The sequence below is a fragment of the Nicotiana attenuata genome, chromosome 1 (genome assembly GCF_001879085.1).
Source record: "Nicotiana attenuata strain UT chromosome 1, NIATTr2, whole genome shotgun sequence".
Lineage (NCBI taxonomy): Eukaryota > Viridiplantae > Streptophyta > Magnoliopsida > Solanales > Solanaceae > Nicotiana > Nicotiana attenuata.
Window position 1 is genome coordinate 101,635,227 of NC_031989.1, and position 24,873 is coordinate 101,660,099.

Genomic DNA, 24,873 nt, shown 5'->3' on the forward strand with positions numbered 1-24,873 from the left:
ACTTAAAATACCACCATGCCGATCAGATATTAGACAAATACCTGAACGCTGTTTGACAACGTGCTGCTTCAAGTGGTTCAAGAACTGCGTCCACGTCTCTTCACTTTCGTTGGCACAAATGGCAAAAGCTAGTGGAAATATTTGTCCGTTGGCATCTACAGCAACTGCAATCAAAAGCTTAATATCATACTTTCCATAGACATGAGTACCGTCTATGGAAATTACAGGACGACAATGCACAAAACCATCAATTGCTAGTTTAAATGACCAAAATACATAGTTGAATATATATTCCGGTCTGTCCGAACTTCGCTCACGCCTCCATTCAACAACAGTCCCGGGGTTAAAGTGTTGCAGTGCAGCCATGTACCTGGGCAGATTTGAAAAAGACTTATCCCAGTCACCATAAATAAGTTCAAAGGCACGTTTGCGACCGAGATGCCTTTCTTTTGGTTATAGTACAACCATACTCCTGGTGGACGGCTGTAATACACTCTTTAATCTTGAACCTAATGGACACTTCCAAAAATGGAACCAAGACAAGGGAAATCAAGTAGACATCCAAGTTGAAGTGATTCTCATTGAATGTGTCCATTTCACATCTATGCTCGCTAATAAATTTACCCACTTTCCACAAACCTGATTTCTTCTTTGTGGCACGCAGCATCCAGTGACAACCCATAAACCACCTACGGCATACAGCCTTGTATTTCTCCGTAGTTGACTCACTTACCGTCATCTCACGACACTCCCTTATACTGTAGATTTTTACAGCCCTAACTAGGCGAGCTTTATCGGGGAAATACATGCCCTTTGTAAGAACAACTGGTCTAGATTCATCTCACATCACCAACCGTAATTCATCATCATCCCTTGTGAGGGCATCAACGTTAGGCATGCTTGGCAAATTATCAAGGTAGGGAATATTTCGCTCATGAAATGGCACGTGGGACTCATACACTCTTGGTCTAGCGGGAGGTGGAGGAACATGCTCCCTAGTCAGCTCAGGTTCAACATTCACTTCCTCCTCCTCATCATCACCCTCATCATGGAAGGGTGTCTCATCCTCAGACTCATCCGCATTGTTGTCATAATCACTATCATCCTCCTGACTCTGCGCATCTGCCAAATCACGAGTAAAAACGTCGTCTATGGGCAACTGTGTGAGGCCATGAGCTTCAAGAAGCTCGTTTTCACTGCAGAAAACGAACAAAAACATAAGTTACCCAATACTCAGGAAAAATACTTTACATATCGCTATATCACTTTACTTACAAATCGTATTGTCTTGACGTTTCATGATGGATATTTTCAGGTTGGTGATAACTCCCAGATGGACCACCGTGGTCCAATACTCCAGACCTACGCAGATTCCAACTAGGGGCGAGGTCATAACTTGTAAAATTCAAATTCGGATGGTACCCCCTATAAAAAATATGAGTGTTAATACAAATCCAATTAAAACATGAAGAAAAAAAATCGCTAAAACGAAGTAAAATTTAAGTTTACCAGTCGTCTTGTTGATTATATAAAGTGGAAACATTATTTCTGCCTGCTCATTCGCCTGTGGTGACAAGTTTAAATCAAGGCAAGCTCTTTCATCTCCAATCTGTCCGGCAAACGCTGCTCCAGAATAACCACCCGATGACTGGGGGTTATCCCTGCTACGCACGCCCTCATTACTAGGAAGGTCCTCCACCTTCACGTACATTTCCAATAATTTTATTACAATAAATTCCCTATATTCGTCCGGAATCCGCAAAAAATCTCTAAGAGTTTCATTATCCTCGATGTTAAACTCAGAATAATAAGCAAACCCCTGCGGAGTCACTGAATAAGGAAATCTACCGGTTACTTTAAGGCTAACCGAACGCCTCCGCTCACTCATTTTTTTACGTAACAACGATACCAATGTATCGTACTCCATATTAAGCGGCAATTTAACATGACACTGTGGAGGTGAGCTATACCTCACAGAGTTATTCTCCACCACAACCTCACCCCCCCCAATACAGTGAAACCCTTATTTTTGGCACTTCAGACATTATAAAAATTGATTGATAAGGAGAAGAGAGAATAAACGTATGTTTGAAGTTTAAGTGTTGAATGAATTTTTATAAAATTGAAGCGCCTATAAATAAGGCAAGTCCGACCTTGGGGTGTACAATTTTTCAAAGAAATTCGCAGTATTATACTGCGTTTTATGTATTTGAATTATTGTTATGTCAGTTAATTATTATTGGTGGGGCCTAAAATCAGCTTATTTCGCAGTATTGTACTGCGATTTACCTAAATTCGTAGTATAATAATGCGAAATGCTAGTTCAAAAATGAGCTGGGCCCATCTCACACAATTCACAGTTTTATACTGCGAATTGCATAAAAAAAAATTATTTTTTTAATATTTCGCAGTTTTATACTGCGAAATGCGTTAACGGCAAAAAATCCGTTAACCCAATTCGCAGTATAAAACTGCGAAATACCCATTAATGTAACTTTTTTTTAAAACATTAAAAAAGTGTTTTATGTTCAAAAAATCATTAATTAAGTTCCGGGCTCGAGGGTTCACTTGAGCAGAATGGGAATTCCGAAGCTCAGTGGACAAAGGCCAATTGGGCATATCCCGTTGCAGAAAATTGTGATTAAAAGCAAAATCAATGCAAAAGATTGAAAATGGAATTCTTCATGTTAAACAGCCAAAACTAATAATTTCCTCGGTGAAAAAGGACAGCCAAATCAGCCACTGACGCAGCTGAGAATACCCCTGCTAAAAGACAGAAGACCTCTTTAAGAGATGGATTTACTAAGCAGGATAATGCTGATACTGCTAAGGAGCCAGCAAAGGAACAGAACAATGAACACTAGCCCTAAAACCAGTGAGCAAACAGAAGCTAAAAGTCTTGCAGAAAAACTCACGAGTCAGATAAAAGTAGTTACTTACATTAAATCCTGAAAAGTCGATGAACCATCTGATGATCGGACAGATGATGAAACAGTCCGAAAATGACTCTTGTTGCTCTGTGGTTCTGACAGTGAAACTGAAAGGGAATCGTCTGATGATGCGAGAAGATGATGAAAAAATCAGAATGCTAGTTGTTTGGCTGCAAACCTGAAGAAGCCATGAAAGTGACAAAAATGACTCTTGTTTGCTCTGTTTGGTAATCGAGTATCGGCCTCTTATGTCGCCAAGCGTGATGAAAGGATAACCTTTTCATTTCTAAAATGTAATCAATAAATTTGTATGATTCTTAAAACCATCATTTGAATAAATCATAAGATCTAATGAGGTGAAATGGTCTGCATCTCATGTATTAGATGAGTTAGGCTTCCCCTTTGATTCACGAAATGTGATATTAGAATATGGTGGAGTTTGTGTTCGTAGGAAAGGAGATCACCGGAGTAATAAGGACAATATCATCTTGTTGCCACGGGGATGGAGTTAAACCTAACGGGAGGCTCATACATCCAGCACCCCTCCCCCCCAAAAGGGGGCTGGTAGGACCATCCCATCCCATATCATATATTTGGAGCTCAATATGAACCCTATATATTCTCACTAAAAGGGAGAGCAAATGACCAAATCCAAGTCCTAAGTGCTCATCCAACTTGACAGATAAAGCAGAAGGTTATTATATAAAGGGAAATGGGATAAACAAGCACAATATCTGCATCTGAGGTCTGTAGAATCAAGCAGCACGTCAAGAAAGAAGAATACTTAGGCAAGCCAGTTAGTCAACTAAAATTTACAAGAACTTGTTAATCCAACACATTTACAACATGTTCTTATGATAAGAAAAGAAACCATTGGAGCTCTTAGCCAAATGCCAGGAGGTGCAATCTGCATTTGCCAAAAGAGAAAGGAAACAGCAGGAGGGAGAGACAAGACTTTGGATTAATAAGAACATAAAAAACAAACACATAGTTGAGCAAGCTATTTAACAGTCTACTTGCTGATGATCATTTTTCACTACTTACTGATACATGTTTTTATTGGATGATTTTCTAAAGCCAAAATTATACCGCAAGCATCATTATGCAACGATCTATCAGTACAACTATAGAAATATTAACTGATCTTAGCATGTTTCTGAAGTAGTAAATATGCTCATGCGTAGCATGAAAGATTGCCTTATATGAAACAGCTGATAGAGTTTCGCAAGTGAGAGAGAGAGAGAGAGAGAGAGAGAGAGAGAGAGAGAGAGAGTACATATGTGATATGTCTGTGTGTGTTAAATTGGACTAGATGAGCAGGGGAAGAGGAAGAATGTCCATGCCAGAAGTCATACTTTGTTCACCTAATCCTGAAGAAGAGCAACCACAACTAAACAGAATAAAGACAATACCTAAGGGGCAAAAGAAAATTCCCTTGCTAAGTTCGTAATAAAACTTCTTAACTTTCCCAAAATAAAATATACAAATACTTTAAACAGATGGTAGCTTTATACATCCTAGAATCAATTCAGCCTTTGTGTTTGAGAAGACGATAAATGTAACAAAACATGCCTTTATGTCACACATAATTGGCTACGGTTATCATTGGGGGTATTTCAAGCCCAGAGCAAACCACTTATCTTCACCAATAGGAAGCACAATAGTACCTGTAGGGAAGACCTCATCTGGATTCTGAATGGATTTGTACACTCCGACCCTGTTGCAAAGGAGATAACTTTTGGTTTCTACAGACTTTGTCGCACTAGAATTTGCATTCGAGCTGGTAGATGAATCGGATGGTTTCATTTCAGTTAATGATATAGTTTCTCGAGGAAAATAGCACAGTGATTCCACTAAAGAAGGTGATTTCTCATTTCATCCCTTCACCCTCCCCCCCCCCCCCCAAAAAAAAAAATTGAGGACACATTAATCTTTTCAGCCCTTATTTCTCAAATCTGTTTTCTTAAGCACTAATTTTTTACATATGAGAAAGACAGATTTCTAACTCAATATTAGAACTTGAAACCAGGAAGTTATCTTCAGGAAATATCTCATTTGACATCTAAAGTACAAGTCTTTAATTTATCTTTAGTTGTTGTCCAAGCAACGGCAAAAGCTATTTTCTTAGTCAAGCATTGTACAAGCATGCAACATAAACTTTACTGTCTAATCTGTACACCTTTTTTTTTGAGAAGGTAACATTAATCTATAGCTCTTTCTCCCTAAGTTGCTCGGACTCGGGTGCGGGCATCCGATATGGGCACGGATCCAAGTGTCGGAATCGGCATAATCTAAATTTTAAGATTCGGGAGAGCGGATCCGGGTGTGAGGATTCGGCTAAAAACATTCAAAATTATAAAAAATAGAGCTATAAAGAGAAAAAGAAAGTCATTCAAAGTCTTCCACCAACTCTCCATCTATATTGCTGCTACTGCCTACCAGAAGTCCGAAATCAGAACATGACCCCTTGAATTCTTGGTTTTTCTGAAACACAAAGCAGCAAATATGAGACAAAAGTACTACTATATTGAAGGTATGTCATGTCTTAAATCTGTTTTATTTTTAATTTTGTGAAATCAAAATCTCAATTTCCCCCCAAATTTGTCGATGGCCTCAGGTCAAAGTATCCGAAGTTAGTTGACCGAATTCGGGACATATTCCGCTCTCGTCCCATGTCGAGACGGGTGAGGCACCAAATATAAAGAGTCCGCGCAACTTAGCTTTCTCCTAAACAATAAGGTATCATCGGCGAGCATAACTATATAGTTCCAATAATCCTAGACAAAAAAGAAGCAAGATACAACAGGAGTTAAATGTGATTGAGCCAATAATTTGTTCTTAGTTGCTCATGGACTTCACATTTTAAACACTTGATATTCATGCAGAGTTGCATGCGTTAAGGAAGTATCATTGTTTTCTTGAAACTATACAAGAAGGGAACATGAGTGCATAACATACTACAGAGAGAGAGAGATTGAATTCTCCACACCCCTAATTTAAAACAAACTTCAAGTGTCAATCAAGCAACCAATTAAGAATTCTTCAATCACAAACTAATTGAAGACGCTAATTTGAATTCTCTATATCCATTCCTCTCTCCTAACAAATTCAGAGGATTCATCACAGCTAAATTATTTTATGCTGAGTATCCTTATTTTTTATTCGGACCTGGGACCTACTATGCTTTTCATATAGACAGAGTTACAAACTTCAAGAGTTAAAAAGAATGAAAAGAAAGAAGAGAAAAAATGATTTTTCTATAACAAAATTAGAACAACAACAACTATGCCTCAGTTCAAGCTAGTTGGGCAGTTATATGAATCCTCAGTATCATTTTTGCTCTCTTTAGGTCCATAATATTTCAATATTCCGTATTTAAGGATTATTTAACACTAGGGGTTCTCTAACATCCTCTAATGATTATATCACTATGACAAACTTGGAGAAAAAATATCAGACCGGACTTAACTATTTGAGATCGCAAATTAAAGAGTAAAATTCAAGGGGAAGGCTAAAACCAGAGCTTTTATGTGAAAAACGATCAAATAGATCAAAAAATGGGCATCAATACTAGTCAAACAAACACCTAAAAACATAACTTTATTTAGAGATATACTTCGTACACCAGAAGTAAAATGAAGGAAAGCAAACTTAGCAGCTTCATTATGGGTTGTGATCTGCTCCATCTTGCACGTCTTAAGGCCATAGTCGGGGTTGACCCAGAGGATGATGGTATCAAGGACTGCAAGCATTTTGTTGATTATGTCAGCAATTTCTTATGCTGATGGATTCCATCTGCAGAAGATATTCAGAGTATATGACATCCATTCGCCAAGGATTCCATTTGCAGAAGAAATTGCTGACAGGCAGTTCTTGATACCAACATCCTTTGGGTTAACCCTGACTGTGGCCTCAAGACACGCAAGTAAGCTGAAGTTAACCCCACTGTCAGCAACATGGTAGCCGCTGCTAAGCTTCTCCGCGCACAGTTGGCCAGCGCCAAGTGAGATAGTCGATCCAACGATAAGTCTTGTTTGAAATTACAAGAGCAGTTTTACTTTTATGTGCAAGAATCAGGGAGAACACTCTTCTCCAAGAAATAATATGAAGGCTTCTGAGTTCTGGTTCTTTAATCTATATGCTTTGTATGTTCTTCATAACATATTATCTTTCCTTTATATGATCCTAAAATTTAACACACCTATGTACTTGATTTTTCCCTTAAATGGGTATGTAGACTATCAATCAATCAATCAAATGCCGTGCGAGTTGAAATCAGTTGTATGAATCTTTCTTTATCCATTCTATTCTAGTGTGGTTCATTTCATTCCAATAGACAGTGACAAATTTGGGTTTCTTTGAAACTTGAGCTTTGGATAACTTAGTGTAGCAAGTAACATATCTTATTTTTCAAGTAATGAGGAGTAGCAGAAGCCAGATTTGATAAAGTATGAATAGAAGTAGAGAAATGAATTCCCTGAGAGATGAAGCTGCTGTGACAACTCAAGAATATGAAAATTTTGTGCCATCATCATAGCTACTTCAGGAAAATGACTCTCGACACTCTTCTCCTTAATCTTCCACACGATACACAATAGTAACTCAAAGGCAGATCTAAAATTTAAAGGCAATGGGGCCACCTCATATATATCCATATTTATCAAAAATTTATAGATAGAATCCGACCTCGAGACAGTAGATGCATATGCACTCAATATATATATCAGATCTGACCTCAAGAAATATCAATTATGAACATGAGAAATTACAGTTAACTTGAACGGAATTTTACTACTCTGTCCACATGAGATATTTTCAGGAAAAAAAGAAGATGAAGGTACATTCCAAATACAAAGTTCACTATTCGCAGCATGATATCAAATTCCACAATGGTACCACTGAAGAAGGTGACTTCTCAAAAGATGCAGTAACCTTTTTAGCACCAATGAACTGTTTTGGAGATTTAGTTTCCATGTAAGGTTCAGTTTTGGAGATTCCATCTTCCAAGTCCGAGGGAAACGGTTGTCTGAAATTGGAAAAGATGTCAAAAGAATGTAGAAACTAAAGAAGGGTATTAGCACTATTAGCTATATCCATTTGGCTCAAGATGTCAAAAGAAAGTAAGAAAGTAAAGAAGGGTATTAGCTATTAGCTTACGTTTTGTTAAAGCTATATAAGCAACCTTGGTGGCATTTCTTCTGCTTGTTTCTTGGACTTTGCAGTATCCCCATGAAAGACTTCTCCTTCAATTTCTACACTTGAGAAGAATGTGAGACTCGCCAATCCTGATTGTTTTATATTCAGACAAGCAAAGTTCTTCATGTTGCGCCAGTTGTTGTAGGAAACTCTTGTAATTGCTGGTACAACTCTGCAACAAAAAGAATAAAAAGGATGAAAAAGTAAGGTCAGTTATTAGCAGTATAGTAAGAGTGGCACGTGAATGACATTATCGACTCCAGCGGCCATGCCAGCACCACATTGCATTCCCTCATGGAACACAGAAAGAAACTCATGTTACTTCTCATATTAAGAGAGCAATAAAATATGATCCAGAACAAAAAGCAAAGCGGCAAAAGAATTAAAAATCAGAACAGGTGTACCTCTTAAAAAAGCTAGCTTGAAAAGCTTAAGCAATGTTCTAATTGTCATACATTAACCTTCTGCCATTCCATTGGATGCGATTTCCTTGGCCAAGGTAAAAGGAAATTACATCATATTGATAACAAGTGAAATAAGCCGAGGGTCTATCGGAAACAGCCTCTCTGCCCCTATCGGGGCAAGGGTAAGGTCTGCGTACACATTACCCTCCCCAGATCCCACTATGTGGGATTTTACTGGGTAGTTGTTGTTGCTGTTGTTGTTGATAACAAGTGAAATAAATATTCACTTCTAACTTCCCGAATGAAATTGTGGTATCATGTTAAGCAAAGAAGGATCCTTTGCTAAAACGTCTATTAGTAACTCTACAGTAGCTGCATCAAATGAGAAGTCCCTTCCACTCATTTCCTTCAAAAAAGTGTTCATTTCACTAATTTTGCCACACTTGAGATATCCTTGCACAATAACATTGTAAGTGCAATTGTTTGGCAAACAACCATTGTGCTCCATTTTTCTTAGCATATCTTTAGCTTCATCTAACAACCCTTTTAGACATAGTCCATTTATTATTGTAGTGTATGTAATCACATTGGGAAACAATCCAATCAAAGAAAGCTTCTCAAAAATAGCATAAGCTTTGTCGAACTGACCATTTTTGCACAATCCGTCAATAATAACAGTGTAAAATTCAATATCAATATCTTCTCTCTCTTTTTCCAACTCATGAAATAGCAACATAGCTTTCTCGACAAGTCCATTATGAAAATAACCACGGAGCAAAATGCGATTAGTGCATAAATCAGGTCTGAGCCCCGTAGAAAGCATATCAGCAAAGAATTTTTGCACAATGTCAGTTCTTCCAACTTCAAATAGACATTGCAAGATAGTATTGTAGGTAACAATGCAAGGTTTCAATCCATTTCGAGAAATATCATGAAACAAATGCATGGCCTCATCCAATTTCTTTTTCTTACAATATCCATTTATTAATATGTTATAGCTAAAAATGTTAGGCTCAATGCTCTTATCAATCATGGAATCAAAAATTCTCCTTGCTCTATCCATTTGACCGCGTAAGCAATATCCATCAACTATTACACTGTAGGTGACCACATTTGGCTCTACACCTTTTCCAATCATGTGTCTCACTACCTCCTCAGCATCTTCAACTTTCCCTTCTTTGCATAGTCCATCTATAACTATGTTGAAGGTGAAGACATCTGGATAAATATTCAGATTTACCATTTCTAAGAACAAATTCCTAACCTTTTCCCACTGCCCAAACTTACAGAGACCATCAATCAATGAATTATATGTGACAATGTCTGGAGGAATGCCGTTTTGTTTCATCTCGTTCAACAGGCTAATAGCAGCATCTATCATTCTATCTTTGCATAGGGCATGTATAACAATGTTGTAGATAGGTGTATCCGGCTTAATGCTTCCTTGTTCCATTACCCTAAGCAAATCAAAAGTTTTTTGAATATGTCCCATTTTGCTGAGCCCATTCATGACTGTCAAATACATGACTTCATTAGGCTCACAAATATTCTCTCTCACCAACTTTTTGAACAAGTTAACCGCATCTTTTATCTTATTTTCTGCAAAGAGTCCCCTTAATAAGGTGCTAAAGGTAATAACATCAAATGGAATGCCACTCTTCAAGTAAATGGCCAACACTGAAATTCCGCAATCAGAACAATGCATTAGGCAATAACTGTTAATGGCTATATTCAAGATGGAATCACTAATTGGGATGCCTAATTTCAGCATTTGTCGAAAAAGGGAAACAACAGCAGAGTAATGCTTCATATTTACCATAGTCTTCAATAATTTCGAGAAGCTAAAAACAGAGGGAAGAGGCTGAGTTCTGACCATTCGACGGAAAAGACTGACAGCATCATCTAAGCACTTGACATTCTCAAATTTATCCTTTGCCGAAGAAATAGATGTGTTGCTCTGAGAAGAAGAATAATATCTGATTGTAATTGCCGAACCAGAACGTGAAATAGCAAAGCATGAGAAACCATTGCAAGAGTAACGCAGCACAGAAATTCTCGCCATCTTCAATGGCTAAGGAATCTCTTCAACTTCTTTCGACAATTTGGATTTGAATAGTGAGAGTGTTGCTCTCTCTTTCTGTGCCCTAGTTTTTGCGCTAAAAATACTTTTCTTTTGTATTACAACTACTAATCCCAGTTGAAATGCTAAATTTTTAAGTATTGGATAAGCAAATTATTTTTGGCCAATCTCTTAAAAAATACTTGAGTATTAAATTATGAAAAAGGACAAAGTTCATTCTACAATTAAAATCTTTTATAGTGAGAAATGATTTTTTAGCCAAAAAAAAAAAGAAACAAATGATACTAAAAATATATATTAAAGTTTTTAATTAAAAAAAAAAAAAGGAGAAGGAAAGAGACGGTTGGAACCAAATAGGAAAATAAGACAAATGTTTTATTTATAACTAAAGATAAATGAGACTAATTAACAATGATAGTTTGTTAAATATAAATTTATGGTAAGAATATTTTTGTTTTGAAAAATTAAATTTCTGTTTATGTTCAAAAGTGCTTAGGATTGTTAGCCAAACATTTCAAATTTTTAAAAAAGTACTTTTTTTTAGGGGAAAGAATGCTTCTAGCCGCTAAAATGCTTGGCCAAACAGGCTATGTTTTCTTTGGGAGATTTGCACAAATAGGATATGTTTTAGGAAGTTGTGCAAAATTAACCTTTTTAAGTTTCATGAAAAGATTTTGGTCATGATAAATCGGTAGGACTTGGCGCTATGTTTAACCAAGGTATCCTGTTGAATAACTGTTTAACCTTGGTATCCTGTTGAATAACTTAAACCAATTGACATAATTTTGTGCTTGTTCAGTTGCTTATAACACCCACCTAATTGGCAAGACTTTGTGCAATATTTATTCTAACTATCTTGTTGAATTGTTCACAAATTCTACTGGATTGGCATTTGTTGTTGTTAATATGCTCACAAATCTTATCGGATTAGCATGATTTTGTGCTAACTGCTAACTAATTCGACCTTTCTTGTTAAATTATTCACAAATCCTCCCAGATTGGCATGATTTGTCTATGTTAATCAACAAGGTGTTCTTAGTATTTGCAATTCTAATTTCGATCAAACTATCTCAAATCTGCACCAGATAATCTTATTTGAAACAAAGCATCCAAACACCAATACAACAATCTCAGTCACTAATTTAGTCAAGTAACACCAAATTAAGAATATCAAATTTGACTTTTTTACTTTCTAAGGAGCAACAATGAAGTTTTGAAATTTTAAATCGTATCATAAGCGCTCATTAAACTCGAAAAACAAAGCAAAAAAAGTAGTAGTACATTATGAAAGGGATATCCATCAGGAAGCATAATATCTTTGTGTCTAAGGCATGTAACAATCAAAGGTGAAGTTAAGCAAGAAGAAGAATACCCTGGCATGCCATTAGCCAACTAAACATGACAAGACATTTACAACAACTAGAGCTGCATAATGCATTCACCAAAAGCGAAAGGAAACAAAGGAGGGAGACACAACACATAGATTAATAAGATCATAACAATAATCCCACGGTTGAACAGCTATTTTGTTGGATTTTCAATCCAAATGTATGCAAGCACATTATGCAGTACAAGGTAGAAAACAAAACCTGAAGTAAATCTGCTCTATCAAAACATGTATAGATTGTCTTATATGGTATCGCTAATGTGTTTCGCCAAATGAGAGAGAGATAGAAGTAAAGTTACACTAGACTAGAATAACAGTAGGAACAGGACGAATGTCCACGCCCAAAGTCATATTAAACAGAACAAAAGCAGCAACTTAAGGGGCAGAAGGATCATATTAGTAATACCACTTAACTTCCACAAACACTTTTTATGTTTCAGAAAATAAAATAGAAGTTGCTTTAGATAGATGGTTGCTACAATAATCCTTGATTCAGTTTAGCCTCTGTGTTCAAGAGGACTATAAACGTAAGTAACATGACTCTACTGTACATAATTAGCTAAACTTCTCATTGGGGAACTCCAAGCACACATCAACCCATGGGTTGATCTAACAGTGGTCGACCATATCCATCTTTTCCTTAATTCAGGAAGTGCCCAAAAAACAGCCTTCACATCGGTTCCTATATCAGTCCTGCTGCACTTCAACACCTCATCCTTGTACATTTTGATATCAAGAGTTCTGGTATTTGCTGCTGGTTGTATCGAAATATAGGGCAGCTGAGCAGCAGCTTATTAGTATGGTGTGGACTTACCAAAGCGATGCAACCAGGTAACTGACACCTGGTTGCATCATAGGGAAGATCCAGTTATTGCTTGACCCACCCTGCTTCACGAGAACCTTCTCGTTGGCCCACCAATCAGAGCCAATAGTAGCTTTATCAGGATATCCTCCATCCACATTGTCAAAGTTGAATTCCTTTGAGGATCCAAGAATGGTCGATCTTTGCTTCTGGTGCCTCTGTGAATCCTCTCCATCAGCAGAAGATCCCTCACGTATTTCGCTGGATGGCTCATTCCCGTTGCACTCCTGTCCATTTGACATTTCAGCCAGGTTTGCCTCTCGTTTAGTGTTACGCTCTACATCCTGGAGAGACATCGATCCAGTTTTCATCAACATTGTTGGCTTCTTTTCCACACACCTCACTACGTCTTCTGCAGTTATCTCGAAAGAAACTCTATGGTCGACCACTATTATCTTCACTAATAGGAAGCACAATAGTACCCATGGGGAAGACCTCATCAGGAACGGACCTGTACACTCTGACCCTGTCAAGAAGGAGGCACCTTTTAGTTTATGCAATCTTCGTCGAACTAAAATTTGCATTAGAGGTAGTAGATGAAATGGATGGTGTCATTGCATCTGATGATATTGTTTAGCTAGGCAAATGGCACAATGATCCAGGTGAAGAATGTGATTTCTCATTTACAATGAGCTCTTACACGCCCCGTGAAATTGGAGATGCATTAACCTTTTCAGCACTTATGGACTGTGGAGAGAGATGTTTAGAGTGAGCCATCTCCTCTTCATCTGCCAAAGGCATGAATACTTGATTGCATCGGAAGCATTACTAATATGCCAATCACATTAGTCGGAAACTAATACATGATGAAAACTGACCTCTGAACTTTTATTGACTAGCAGAAATGGACATTGAATCCGTGCAAGGTTCAGTTCTGAAAATTTAACCTGCCAAGTCCGAGGAAATAGTTGAATGATCACTGGTATAAAAGAATTTGCCTGAAATTGTAAGAATTGTTAATTTACGGCACAGAAGTATTTTTCGATAGTCTTCCAGCTGCACTACAATTCCATTCTTGTTAATCTCAAGACAAACAGCTATTAGCCTGAAAAGTTGCTTTAACATCAATTTGGCTCAAGAGTGAAGAAGGCAGAAGAAGAATGCTTACATTTTGTTAAAGCCATATAAGCAACCTTGGCTTCTTCTGCCTGTTTCTTGGACTGTAAAGCATCCCCATGAAAGACTTCTCCTTCAATGTCTACAACTTGACAAGAATATTAGATTCAGACAAGCAAAGTTCTTCATGTTGTGCCAGTTATTGCAGGAAATTCTTGTAACTACAAGTATTACTCTGGGCCAAAACGAATAAAGAGAACCAACAAATAAATAAAAGATAAGGTCACTTATTGAGACTACAAAATCCATAAGAGTGGCGCATGAATGACATCATCGATTGTCAACTTCCGTGCCAATTTGTAAAGTGAAAACTGAAAAGACTACCCATATTAGCTGTCTTTTAAGGTTTTTGCACATCGCCCTTAACAATGAATTAATGATACTATTAAAGTAGGGTTTGTTAGCTGTGTGGTAGTTATGTTAGTTAGTCAAGGGTATTTTAGTCTTTTTACCCATTTTACACTGGTGACTCGTGCGAGGGCAGTTGTATATAACAACCACTCTGTATTACATGCTATTTTTTAATGATTTTTCCTATAATTTAAACGATTATAATGTAAATTTATTCAATTTATAAATAGAATATCCTTTATATTATTTCTCACATTTGATCAGCCTTCCCTATGCCAAAACTGAAAGGACATACCAGCTCCCAAGGGATTATTCGGTATTCCTTCATAATATAATGCACATTAAGTATATATTTAAGTTACAATTTCTTAGTGATAAATAGATAATACTTTAGGAGTTTGTTATAAAATCTGCCTTTACTTTTAAATATTATAAATTTTTATATTACTTGCATTGAGGATATGTTTATAAGGTTCTCACAAGTTTTTATTCTCGATTGTGTAAATAGATTTTTGACATTTGATTGTTATGAATACAATTATTGATAAAAGCAAAATATTTTATTTTAATTTTTATTTTGCTCATCTTTTTTATTATTCAACATCAATGAATTATATGCTTTGTTATCATATTATATTTTTTTATTTTGAAAGTAAAACTTAGTCATTACATAGGTAAGTTCATACTTCATAGCATAGATATTAGAAAAAAGAATAATATCATGATACTAAAAAAGGTAAAAAAGAAGAAAAAACGTAAAGAGATAAATATTGATAATATAGAGGTTAAAATAGGCATTTTAAAAAGTCAGATGAGAAATAAGGGGGAGAATGATAATTGTTTAAAATAGAGAGGGAATTCAATTTTTAAAGCTATGTTTGGGAGTGCAAATGATTTTCACCCCTACACCTGCACCCTAAGTCCAACTCCAAGTCATTATGTACACACATGTATATTATATATGTTACTTATTCCAGCACACTTCATGTTCCCACCGACGTGGGACTTCCACTTCCCAATAACCAGTAAAAGATTCTCTAACATGTTGCAAAATAATCTTCTTGTGTTTGAAGCAAATACACTAAGAGAAAGGGTTTGAAGTTTGAGAAATGAAGCAGAAAAACAGCACCTTTCAGAACTTGAGCTTTTGCAAACCCAGAAATATTCATCGTGTTATAAAATATCTTGCAAATCTAACTACAGAAGAAATTAGAGATTCAATATTTCATAGACAACAAAATATCTTAAACCATGACGAAGCTACACATGGAGAATGATCATAGTTCAAAGTTCAAAATTCAAAATTAGTACAAAATAGCAAAGAGGTAGTGTCACCAACTCTAAAAGCCAGTCAAGAAGAAGCTGATACCTTTTGAAAGTGGTTGACACCTCTTTCTCTAATAATTCCAGCAATTGATTTATTTTCCCCAGTTACCAAAATCACCAAAGGCTCCAAATATACGGTTTGTCTTCTGCATTGAAGCAAACAATCAGTTATCTCAAATCCTCACCACAGAAGCAAAATTACATAAGCATGCATATATATATACAAAGATGTAAATTTACCCGCTTCACAGCATCATAACATAGTATCATCTGCTGCGCACAGCATCATCATTCAAAATGTCAGATATTGTCGTGTAGGTAAATCAAGCTCACTTGGTGCTGGCCAACTGTGCGCGGAAGAGCTTAGCAGCTGCAACCAAGTTGTTGAGGGCAGGCTTAACTTCAGTATATTTGTGCGTCTAGAAGCTATAGACAGGGTTACCCCAGAGGATGTTGGTATCAAGGACTGCAAGGATCTTGCTGATCCTGTCAGCAATTTGTTCTGTCAATGGAATCCTTGGCTAATGGATGTCGTATACGCCAGCGCAATCCCAGCACCATAATTCACTCCCTCGCGGAACACAAAAAGAAACTTCTCACCTGACCTGAAGGTCGCGATGGTGATCACGTCAACATCCATGTCGATAATTGAATGGATGATGATGTCATTGAAGTTTGATTAGCGTGGGTCTAAATCTGTCACAAACAACGGCCAGCCAAGAAGATTAGAATCTCGTAAAAGAAAGAAAAATATTACTCCCTCCCATGCTTTTATTTGCCACTTTAGTGTCACAAAAAAAATTGGCTCAAAATATTTGTCACTTTTGAAAACAAGAAGGCTTAACTATTCTTCCCAATTCCGCCCGTACTACTCCAAGAAGGCCAATAGTCATGACTGACTTGTCTAAAGAAAAGATAAGAGTAATAAAATTAAAAGTCCCTAATGATTACTGTTACTGGATAAATTTTTAAATTAGTGTACCAAAATCTTAAATGGGTACCCTTTTAGAGATGAATTCACCGAGCAGGATAATAATACCCCTGCTAAAGAGCCAGCAAAAGAAGCTAAAAGTCTTCCAGAAATATCTCCAGCGGATAAAAGTAGTTCTTACAGTGAATCTGAGAGTAATCATCAGATGATGCGACTGATGATGAAACAGCCAGATATGCTAGTGGTTTGGCTGCAAACTTGAAGAATCCAAGAAAAATGATGAAAATGACTCTTGGTGCTCTATTGGTTATTGGTACTGGGTTCTATGCCGCCAACATGATGAAGTCTGCGAACGAAGCAAAAGAAATAGGACTAGCAGCTATAGCTCAAATTTGGTTGGGATATTTGCATTTCCCTCCCAGCTACGATTGTGAATAGAATAACTAACAAAGGATCCCCTTTTCATTTCTAAAAAGTAATCAACCCATTTGTTATGAATCAAAAAACCATCTATAGAATAAATCATGCACTAATGAGGTATGCATCTCATGTGTGCTCACTAGAGGTCTTGGATCATTTGAACCCATTGTGTATAAGGCTGCATCTGCCTCTGCTTGCACGGTTGAACAGCAACTTAATAGATTACTTACTGATGATCTTTTTTTGGATTTCTAATCCAAAATATGCGCAAGCATATTCTGCAATAATCTCTCTCCAGAACAAGTGTCTAAAGATTAACTGACTTGGCATGCTTCTGAAAAGCTAAATCTGCTCAATCACAGCATGCAAAGATTGTCTCAAGTTAATCTGTTTCTCCACATGAGAGAGAGAGAGAGAGAGAGAGAGAGAGAGAGAGAGAGAGAGAGAGAGAGAGAGAGAGAGTAGTAAGTACNTTTTCGATCATGTGTCTCATTACCTTCTCAGCATCTTCAATTTTTCTTTCTTTGCATAATCCATCTATCACCATGGTCAAGGTGTGCACATCTGGATAAATATTAAGATTTATCATTTCTAAGAACAAAGTCCTAACCTTTTCCCACTTACCAAACTTACACAAACCATCAATCAACACATTATATGTGATAATTGTCGGAGGCATGCCTTTTTGTTTCATCTCTTCGAAAAGGCTAATAGCAGCATCTATCATTCTATCTTTGCATAGGGCATCTATAACAATGTTGTAGATATGTGTGTCGGGTTTAATGCTTCCTTGTTCCATTACCTTAAGTAAATCAAAAGTTTTCTGAGTATGGCCCCTTTTGCTAAGCCCATTAATGACGGTCAAATATGTGACTTCATTAGGCTCACATATATTCTCTCTCACCAACTTTTTGAGCAAGACAACTGCATCTTTGATCTTATTTTCAGCAAAGAGTCCCCTTAATAAGGTGTTAAAGGTGATAACATCAAATGGAATGCCATTCTTCAAGTAAATGGCTAACACTGAAAATCCACAGTCAGAACAATGCATTAGGCAATAATTGTTAATCGCTATATTCAAGATGGAATCACTAATTGGGATGCCTAATTTCAGCATTTCTCGAAAAAGGGAAACAACAGAAGAGTAATGCTTCATATTTACCATAGTCTTTAATAATTGGGAGAAGTCGAAAACAGAAGGAAGAGGCTGCTTTCTTACCATTCGACGGAATAGACTCACAGCTTCATCTAAACACTTGACATTCTCAAACCTGCTAGCTACCCCAATTTTACCCTTTGCCGGAATGGATGTATTGCTATGAGAAGAAGAACAATCTCTGGTTGTAAATGCCAAAACAGAACGGAAAATAGCAAAGCATGAGCTAAAGCGAATAGCATTGGAACAGTAATGCAGCAGAGGAATTCTCCTCATCTTCAATTTGGCTAAGGAATCGCGGTGTGCCCTAATTTTCCGGCCGGTGCTCTATCTATCGGGGCGTGCCCTAATTTAAAATAATTAGTTAATGCCTAAATTTATATTTGGATAATTCACTTAAGACCCCTCACAGTTTTAAGTTTTAACATATTCAAATTACAGTTTTAAGTTTTAACATATTCAAATTAAAATTTCAAGTGACAGTATCATTCCCACCGATTTTAATTTATTTTTTAAGTTAAAAAGCGAGAAAATAATTGCTCTTTTTTTTTACAGGAAATGACACAAATTACCTATTTGAGCTTAAAATATTACTCGTCTACCTATTCTTTAATCCTCTTTGACCATGCAATAATCTTTCTTTCACCAAATCTCTTATATTTCCTAATCTCTTCACCAAATCTCACCCTCCTTTTTTTTTTATTTTATCTTTTGAAAAGTGCTTAGAAGGAAGAAGATTTGACTTTAAAATTTCAGATCTGAAGAAAAAGAATTGAAATTCCAAGCGTATGAGTTTAAAATTTCATATCTGAATTTTTTGATTGTGTTTTGAAGTGTGTTGGGGGTTGTTCTTTGATTTGTAGATTGTGGTGTTAATGATAATTTTCGAAGATTTATCTTAAAAAAAAAAATTAGATACCATTGAGGACCTTGATGCTTGAAACAGATACACTGAGTTGTCGAGTTTATAGTTTTCGTAATCCGACTCTAATTGAGGTGTGCTAAATATCCTAATTGGAGGCTATGGCTAAATTTTGAGTCAATTTGATTGCGATTTTGGAGTAGATTTTTGGATTTTAGGTCAAAATTGAATTGGACTAACGAACAAGACGAATTGTATAGTTTATACCATTTTGATATATTGTATGTCATTTTGGTATACAATATATAATTCAAGAGTATACAGTTTATCGCAATAATATATTATTATACTATTAGTTACCTCTTATAGTGAAGGTTGATACCTTGTTTATTTTAAATAAATACCCTTTTAAAAAAATTATATTCCATAGCTATCTTTTGATTTTTTATAGCCAAATATCTATTTATGGTCACCTCCTTAATTGATTCAATTTCCGTTTAAAAAGAGCTGAATAGACCATGAATTGCGCTATTTACGTTACTGTATTCACAAATACATATCGTGAATACAGTTGAATACAGTCGAATACAATAATCTGTCTAGCTGTAATCCCCTATTTCACGCGTGAATACAGTCGAATACAAAAATCTGTCTAGCTGTAATCCCATATTTCACGCCTAGAAATGCTACTGTATTCATGAATACAATAGCTTAAATACATCGAATACACTCTAAAAATTATGAAAACATAGCTATAGGAAGTAATATAGTAAATGGTAGCTACAACTAGCTAATAACCACTAAAACATAGTGATTTTTGAAAGTTTCTCTATAGAATAATGTAGTATGTTGTTAGTAGAGGGGTTCATAATCGATTTATTTATTCCGTTAGCAATAAGGGTAAAGACGGGCCATTTGAGTAACGGAAGGGGTAGCCATAAGCCACTTTGCAAACCGAGGACAAATTTGCTATATTTCATATACTTTAGGGATAACTTTGGCCATTTTCCTATTTAATGAATATGCAATGGGTAGAGTCGGTTAAATAATTTGGAATAGGTATAGTCGGGTAAATTATTTGGTTGTGTATGTAATTGTCAACTTGTCCTTTTTTCTAACAAACAAAAAAGTTAAATTCACACATGTACTTGCACTAAATTCTTTTTAAAAAGTCAACTCCTTAACTGTGGAATTTCTCAAAGTTTACCCTTATAATTAATAGCATAAGTACTAAAAACACTCAGACTATTAATAAAATAGCTAAGTATAGATGTGAAGAAATCACATTGTATTTTTTGTCTTCACCACAATTACGAATACATACATATAATATATGCCATTATTCTATTAATAATTATTAACGTATAATATGGGCAATTAATTATTATTTATTATTAATAATAGGTAAATCTTTTGATTAATCATAATCATGTGTCTAATCCAAATATAGCTAATACATTCAAATATAGCTCTAACATCTTTATCTCAGCTCATATGATCATTCCACCCCAAAATCACCTTAAACTCATAGTTTAAAGTTTCAAAAATCGAGTTAGAAATTTGGATTTTGTAAAATTTGATCCTTTTATATCAATGGTTTATTGCAATTACAGTGCCCTTGTCGCGATCGTGTGCGCGGATCATATCTAGCTTCGCTGCAGTTGCCAAATACCCTTCTGCCTTCGTGGTAACGAACAGTCTTTACTACCATATTTTACTGCGATCTCGTAACGTACCGCATTCATGGTATACCTACCATAGGCATTTGCTTAATTATTGCTATCGTAACTCCAAGATTAATCTTAATTTTCTATCTAACGTCCCTAAAGCACGTCCACAACCCCCGAAATTCTAAAGTAGAAAAAAGAATAAAGTAGACTTAGAGCTCGCTTGGATTGGCTGAATTTAAGTAGCTTTTAAGAACTCGGTGCTTAAAAGCACTTTCTAAGTGCTGGAGCTTATTTTAGAAATAAGTACTTACGTGTTTGGATAGAAGTGCTGGAGCTGAAAATAAGTTGGTGATGCGTTTGGTAAAAAAGTGCTTATAGACACTGTTGATACCCAATTTTGTCCTACTTTTCTTCTGATTAATTTCCTGGGCCTCCCTAATCATTAATATTCTAATACTCTATATTTACTAATATTATAATAGTTATGGATAGTACTAATATTACTATTGGTATACTACTATTAATGTTATCGTTATTTACATTGTAACTACATATTTATTACTAATCATCACAGAGGAATCATATTTTACTCTTGTTTCAAACTAATCAAGTAAATAATATTCCGGATTCATAAATTTGGCTTTTCTTATATTCTGTAAATTCTAGTATTGTAAAATATTCGTGAAACATAATTTATATATAGTAGCAGGCCCATTTGTATTGATTCATGATTACTCTATTTGCTAAATACCAGTAAAATGGGGCATTTGTATCTATACCCGTTTTTTGTGTCACGTTTTAACTTGTGCTCGCTTTGTAAAAAAAATTGCAAGCGTACCCGCTTTTTCGCATAACTTCAGCATACGGGGCTGAAGTAGCAAAGGCAATCACGCAAAACTTCAGCATTCTAGTAGCCGGGCCTGAAGTTCAGCTCTAGAGTTTTTGTTTTGTAAGTGGCGAATGGCGAACTTCAGCTCTAGAGCTGAAGCTTTTGTTTTGTAAATGGCGAACTTCAGCTCTAGAGCTGAAGCTTTTGTTTTGTAAATGGCGAACTTCAGCTCTAGAGCTAAAGTTTTTGTTTTTGTAACTGGCGAACTTCAGCTCTTTGTTTTGTAACTCGCGAACTTCAGCTCTAGAGCTGAAGTTTTTGTTTTTGTAAGTGGCGAACTTCAGCTCTAGAGCTGAAGCTTTTGTTTTTGTAACTGGCGAACTTCAGCTCTAGAGCTGAAGTTTTTACTTTGTAACTCGCGCTCTAGAGCTGAAGTTTTTGTTTTTGTAACTGGCGAACTTCGGCTCTAGAGCTGAAGTTTTTATTTTGTAACTAGCGACTTCAACTCTAGAGCAAAGACTGGGTTAAAATCTCGTTTGTTAAAATCCCGTCCTCTCTTCTATTGGAATTAGTCGTAATTTTAAGTAGGCAACTTAATTAAGCCAGAAATTATTCTTTTACATAGTTTGACCTCGATCATCAACATACTTTGGGAAAAGAACAGTATTGGTGTCGAATGTTCTCGGAGAGGCAACGTTCGAGGAAGGCAGTGTGTACTTTATTACGAATTAAAAACAAAACATAAAGATGCACTTCACATAACAATGTGATTACTCAAAAATAGTCTGATAGTCTTTTGTTTTTGTTTTCACATAAGAATAACTGGGTTCCATAGCAGCACCAACAGCAACAGAAAAGGGGGCTGAAGTTATTTAAAAAGTGAGTACAAGTTAAATTTTTAAAAAAATGGGTATAGGTTAAATGGGGGCGACCAAATAGGACGCCTCGTGCAATTTCTCGAATTATTTTAATTATTATTATTCATATAATTTCTAGCTAGAAAGCCCAAAGAAATTATTTTGAAAAAGAAGAAAAAGTCCCTCTAACGAGCCCAAATCGGTTGACTCATAGGAGCAAACCCCAGCCCAATTAGCCTAATCCCCAATATTCTACGCCTATTCCATTCTCATCACTAGCTGCCAGCGTTGTCTTCTTCCCACACTTTCCTCTCTTGAACAAAAATCCATTCTCTCTCCAGCCATGGCAGAAGCTTGCCTTTCCAATTTGGAGTAAGCTTCTCATCTATTTTACTTTTTATCTATCCAAAATATCATGAATTTTTTTGGATCTCTCTATTTGTAACAAGGTTTGTTCAACACAAGAAGGCAAAGAACTTTTAGATTTTGATTCTCTATGGCAGAGATTTAATTTTGAAACGGCTATTTTGAGGACCAAAAATCCCAACCCGTGACTCCTCTGATTTTGGATTCGAATTTCAAATCAAAACCCTAGTTGTTTCATATAAATACCTCTCTAAGTCTCAGCCGAAAACGAAGCTTGAACTCTCAAAAAATAGTTTCATGCCACATTCCATTTTACTAAAATATCTCAAGCTTCGCAATCTGTGGGAAATCTCTCAATTTCTAGTCTCTATTTTACATTTTCAATAACTAAGGAGTAGTAGATTCGAGCCCTCAAAACCCTAGTTCACTGCCCAAAAACAGGTAATGTCGGATCCTATTTCTAATTCTCCTCTTTAGTCTAAAATATTGTCTTTTACTTAGAAAATCATGTCTTAGGCTTCTTTTTCTTTAGTTGTGCTGAAGTATGTGAGTAAAATATTGGCGTCATGTCCTTAGAAGGATTTGTTTAGGCATTCTATTTAACGTTTGGTTTAATTGTAAAGGCACATCATGCTTTAGCTTTAAAACTTTATTCTTGCCTTTAATAATCAATATGGCATATATGTTTTCTTGTTTCCTTAACGTATCAGTGTTAATGTACCTATTTTCTGTTTTTTGTATGCTAAAAGGAACATTTTACTCTAAGTTTACTCCAAAGTTTAGATACCATGTCTTAGAAAGTCAATTACTGCAATATTGTTCTATTGGACCTTCATCATATTAATATGTTACAAATGCCTTTTATTCTGTAAGGAAACATGTTTAAAATATTTACTGTCATACTAGTCAAAAGATGAGTATTCTAAAACTATGTCGAAATTCTGTTAGAGACTTGAACTTTGAATTAGAGCTTTCTTCATGTTTCATACGCCGGTAACTAAAAATGTTCTTTTCAAATTGTAACACTCTGTTTTACTGGTCTATACATTTTAGAACTCATGCGCTAGACTTTGCTTCAATGTAGAGATCTTGCTATTAGGACTTTTACCTTGAGCCTGAGTAACATAAGCTTGTTTGTTTCCTGTCTAAATTCTCTTAGTTCTGCTATAAGACATTTATTTATATTAAGGTATTTAAAGGGACTTATTGAAGTTTAGCTACCAAATTTTGGGCACTACCCGTCATATGATCAAGTTCTAAAGCATGAAATATTTGTGATTATCGAGTTGGTTATATATCATTAGGATGGATCTGTAAAATACTTTAGTTCTTTAGTTGTTCTCTAGTTTACTATTGAAGTTAGCTAATCCTTTTCTTCTCCTTGTTTTTATTCGCATGAACACCGGAGCCGAAAAGTCCCGTGTGTGTTTAGACTCGACGCCGCCGTAATACCACATGGAGTCCGGCACATCATATTTTCATCCTGCTTGATACAGAGACAAACAACAAAATTATCCCTTATGGGATGCTAGGTGATAAGCTAGTCAATTTATCCCTTTGATTCCTTTATTGTCCATTTACGTTTTCCTTTATGTTGGTGACCACTTTAAACATATACTCTCGTGTTTGGAACATTGACTGGTATGTGATATGTCGTTACTTTACTCCTGGTTAATCATACAAGTACTCATTTTCACATAGTATACAACACCTAGATATGAAGACTTTAAAAATCAGTGGCTTATCAACTATTCTACCTACTCTCCTGTTTAGCTTATTCAATGACCATACATTTTACAATGTTAGGATAATAGACAAATATTTAATTTCTGGTATAAGTGTTTGATGAATTGAGTCAAATATTTAATTTCTTTCGTTAGTTTTGGATATATTAGAAGAGGGCATGACTGTAAACAATGGTGTCTAACAAAATCTGACTTTCTTTTTTATATACTAGATTACACGTTTGATTTAAACTTGAATCCTTAATCCATTTGTGTGGAAAAGATGAAAGCATTTGGCCAACTCATTTTTCTGGTAAGATAACTTTCTTTTTGAAAAAAAAAACCAATTTTGGACCTCTAGCATTTGAAATCCTTCAGATCGTCCCTTTTCATTCGACCATTTGAT

The 24,873-nt window shown here is 35.9% G+C and overlaps 3 protein-coding genes and 1 long non-coding RNA gene across 14 annotated transcripts; 1 reads left to right on the top strand and 3 right to left on the bottom strand.

Moving 5' to 3' along the window:
• Positions 7,632 to 10,719, bottom strand: LOC109231329 (putative pentatricopeptide repeat-containing protein At1g12700, mitochondrial). The gene is made up of 3 exons (XM_019396963.1): positions 8,531 to 10,719; positions 8,088 to 8,298; positions 7,632 to 7,956 (listed from the first exon to the last, which is right to left on the bottom strand). Exon 1 carries the CDS (start codon positions 10,590 to 10,592, stop codon positions 8,820 to 8,822), a length of 1,773 nt encoding a protein of 590 aa, XP_019252508.1. The 5' UTR covers positions 10,593 to 10,719; the 3' UTR covers positions 7,632 to 7,956; positions 8,088 to 8,298; positions 8,531 to 8,819.
• LOC109231337 lies at positions 12,373 to 17,459 on the bottom strand. Of its 11 annotated transcripts, none has more exons than XR_002068801.1 (5): positions 16,765 to 17,459; positions 15,893 to 16,348; positions 15,696 to 15,798; positions 13,968 to 14,057; positions 12,373 to 13,746 (listed from the first exon to the last, which is right to left on the bottom strand). XR_002068801.1 is itself a non-coding variant. In XM_019396975.1 (2 exons), exon 2 carries the CDS (start codon positions 13,381 to 13,383, stop codon positions 12,808 to 12,810), a length of 576 nt encoding a protein of 191 aa, XP_019252520.1. In that variant the 5' UTR covers positions 13,384 to 13,746; positions 13,968 to 15,685; the 3' UTR covers positions 12,373 to 12,807. The 11 variants fall into 11 exon arrangements, 1 of the variants encoding a protein (XP_019252520.1); XR_002068804.1 differs by having other exon boundaries at positions 15,893 to 16,138; positions 16,253 to 17,459; XR_002068800.1 differs by having other exon boundaries at positions 12,373 to 13,325; positions 13,678 to 13,746; positions 15,893 to 17,459.
• Positions 17,464 to 18,495, bottom strand: LOC109239091 (putative pentatricopeptide repeat-containing protein At1g12700, mitochondrial; the record flags this gene model as incomplete). Its single annotated transcript, XM_019405618.1, has 1 exon — positions 17,464 to 18,495. A coding segment is annotated over exon 1 (972 nt), but the record flags the coding sequence as incomplete, so codon positions are not given.
• On the top strand, positions 22,598 to 24,441 carry LOC109231372. Its single transcript, XR_002068806.1, has 2 exons — positions 22,598 to 22,749; positions 24,152 to 24,441. It is a non-coding gene; the product is annotated as an uncharacterized LOC109231372 (long non-coding RNA).

What these genes read in the sequence shown, in the direction of transcription:
- LOC109231329 (XM_019396963.1), bottom strand. Translation starts at nt 10,592, where the DNA reads ATGGCGAGAATTTCTGTGCTGCGTTACTCTTGCAATGGTTTCTCATGC.
- LOC109231337 (XM_019396975.1), bottom strand. Translation starts at nt 13,383, where the DNA reads ATGCAAATTTTAGTTCGACGAAGATTGCATAAACTAAAAGGTGCCTCC.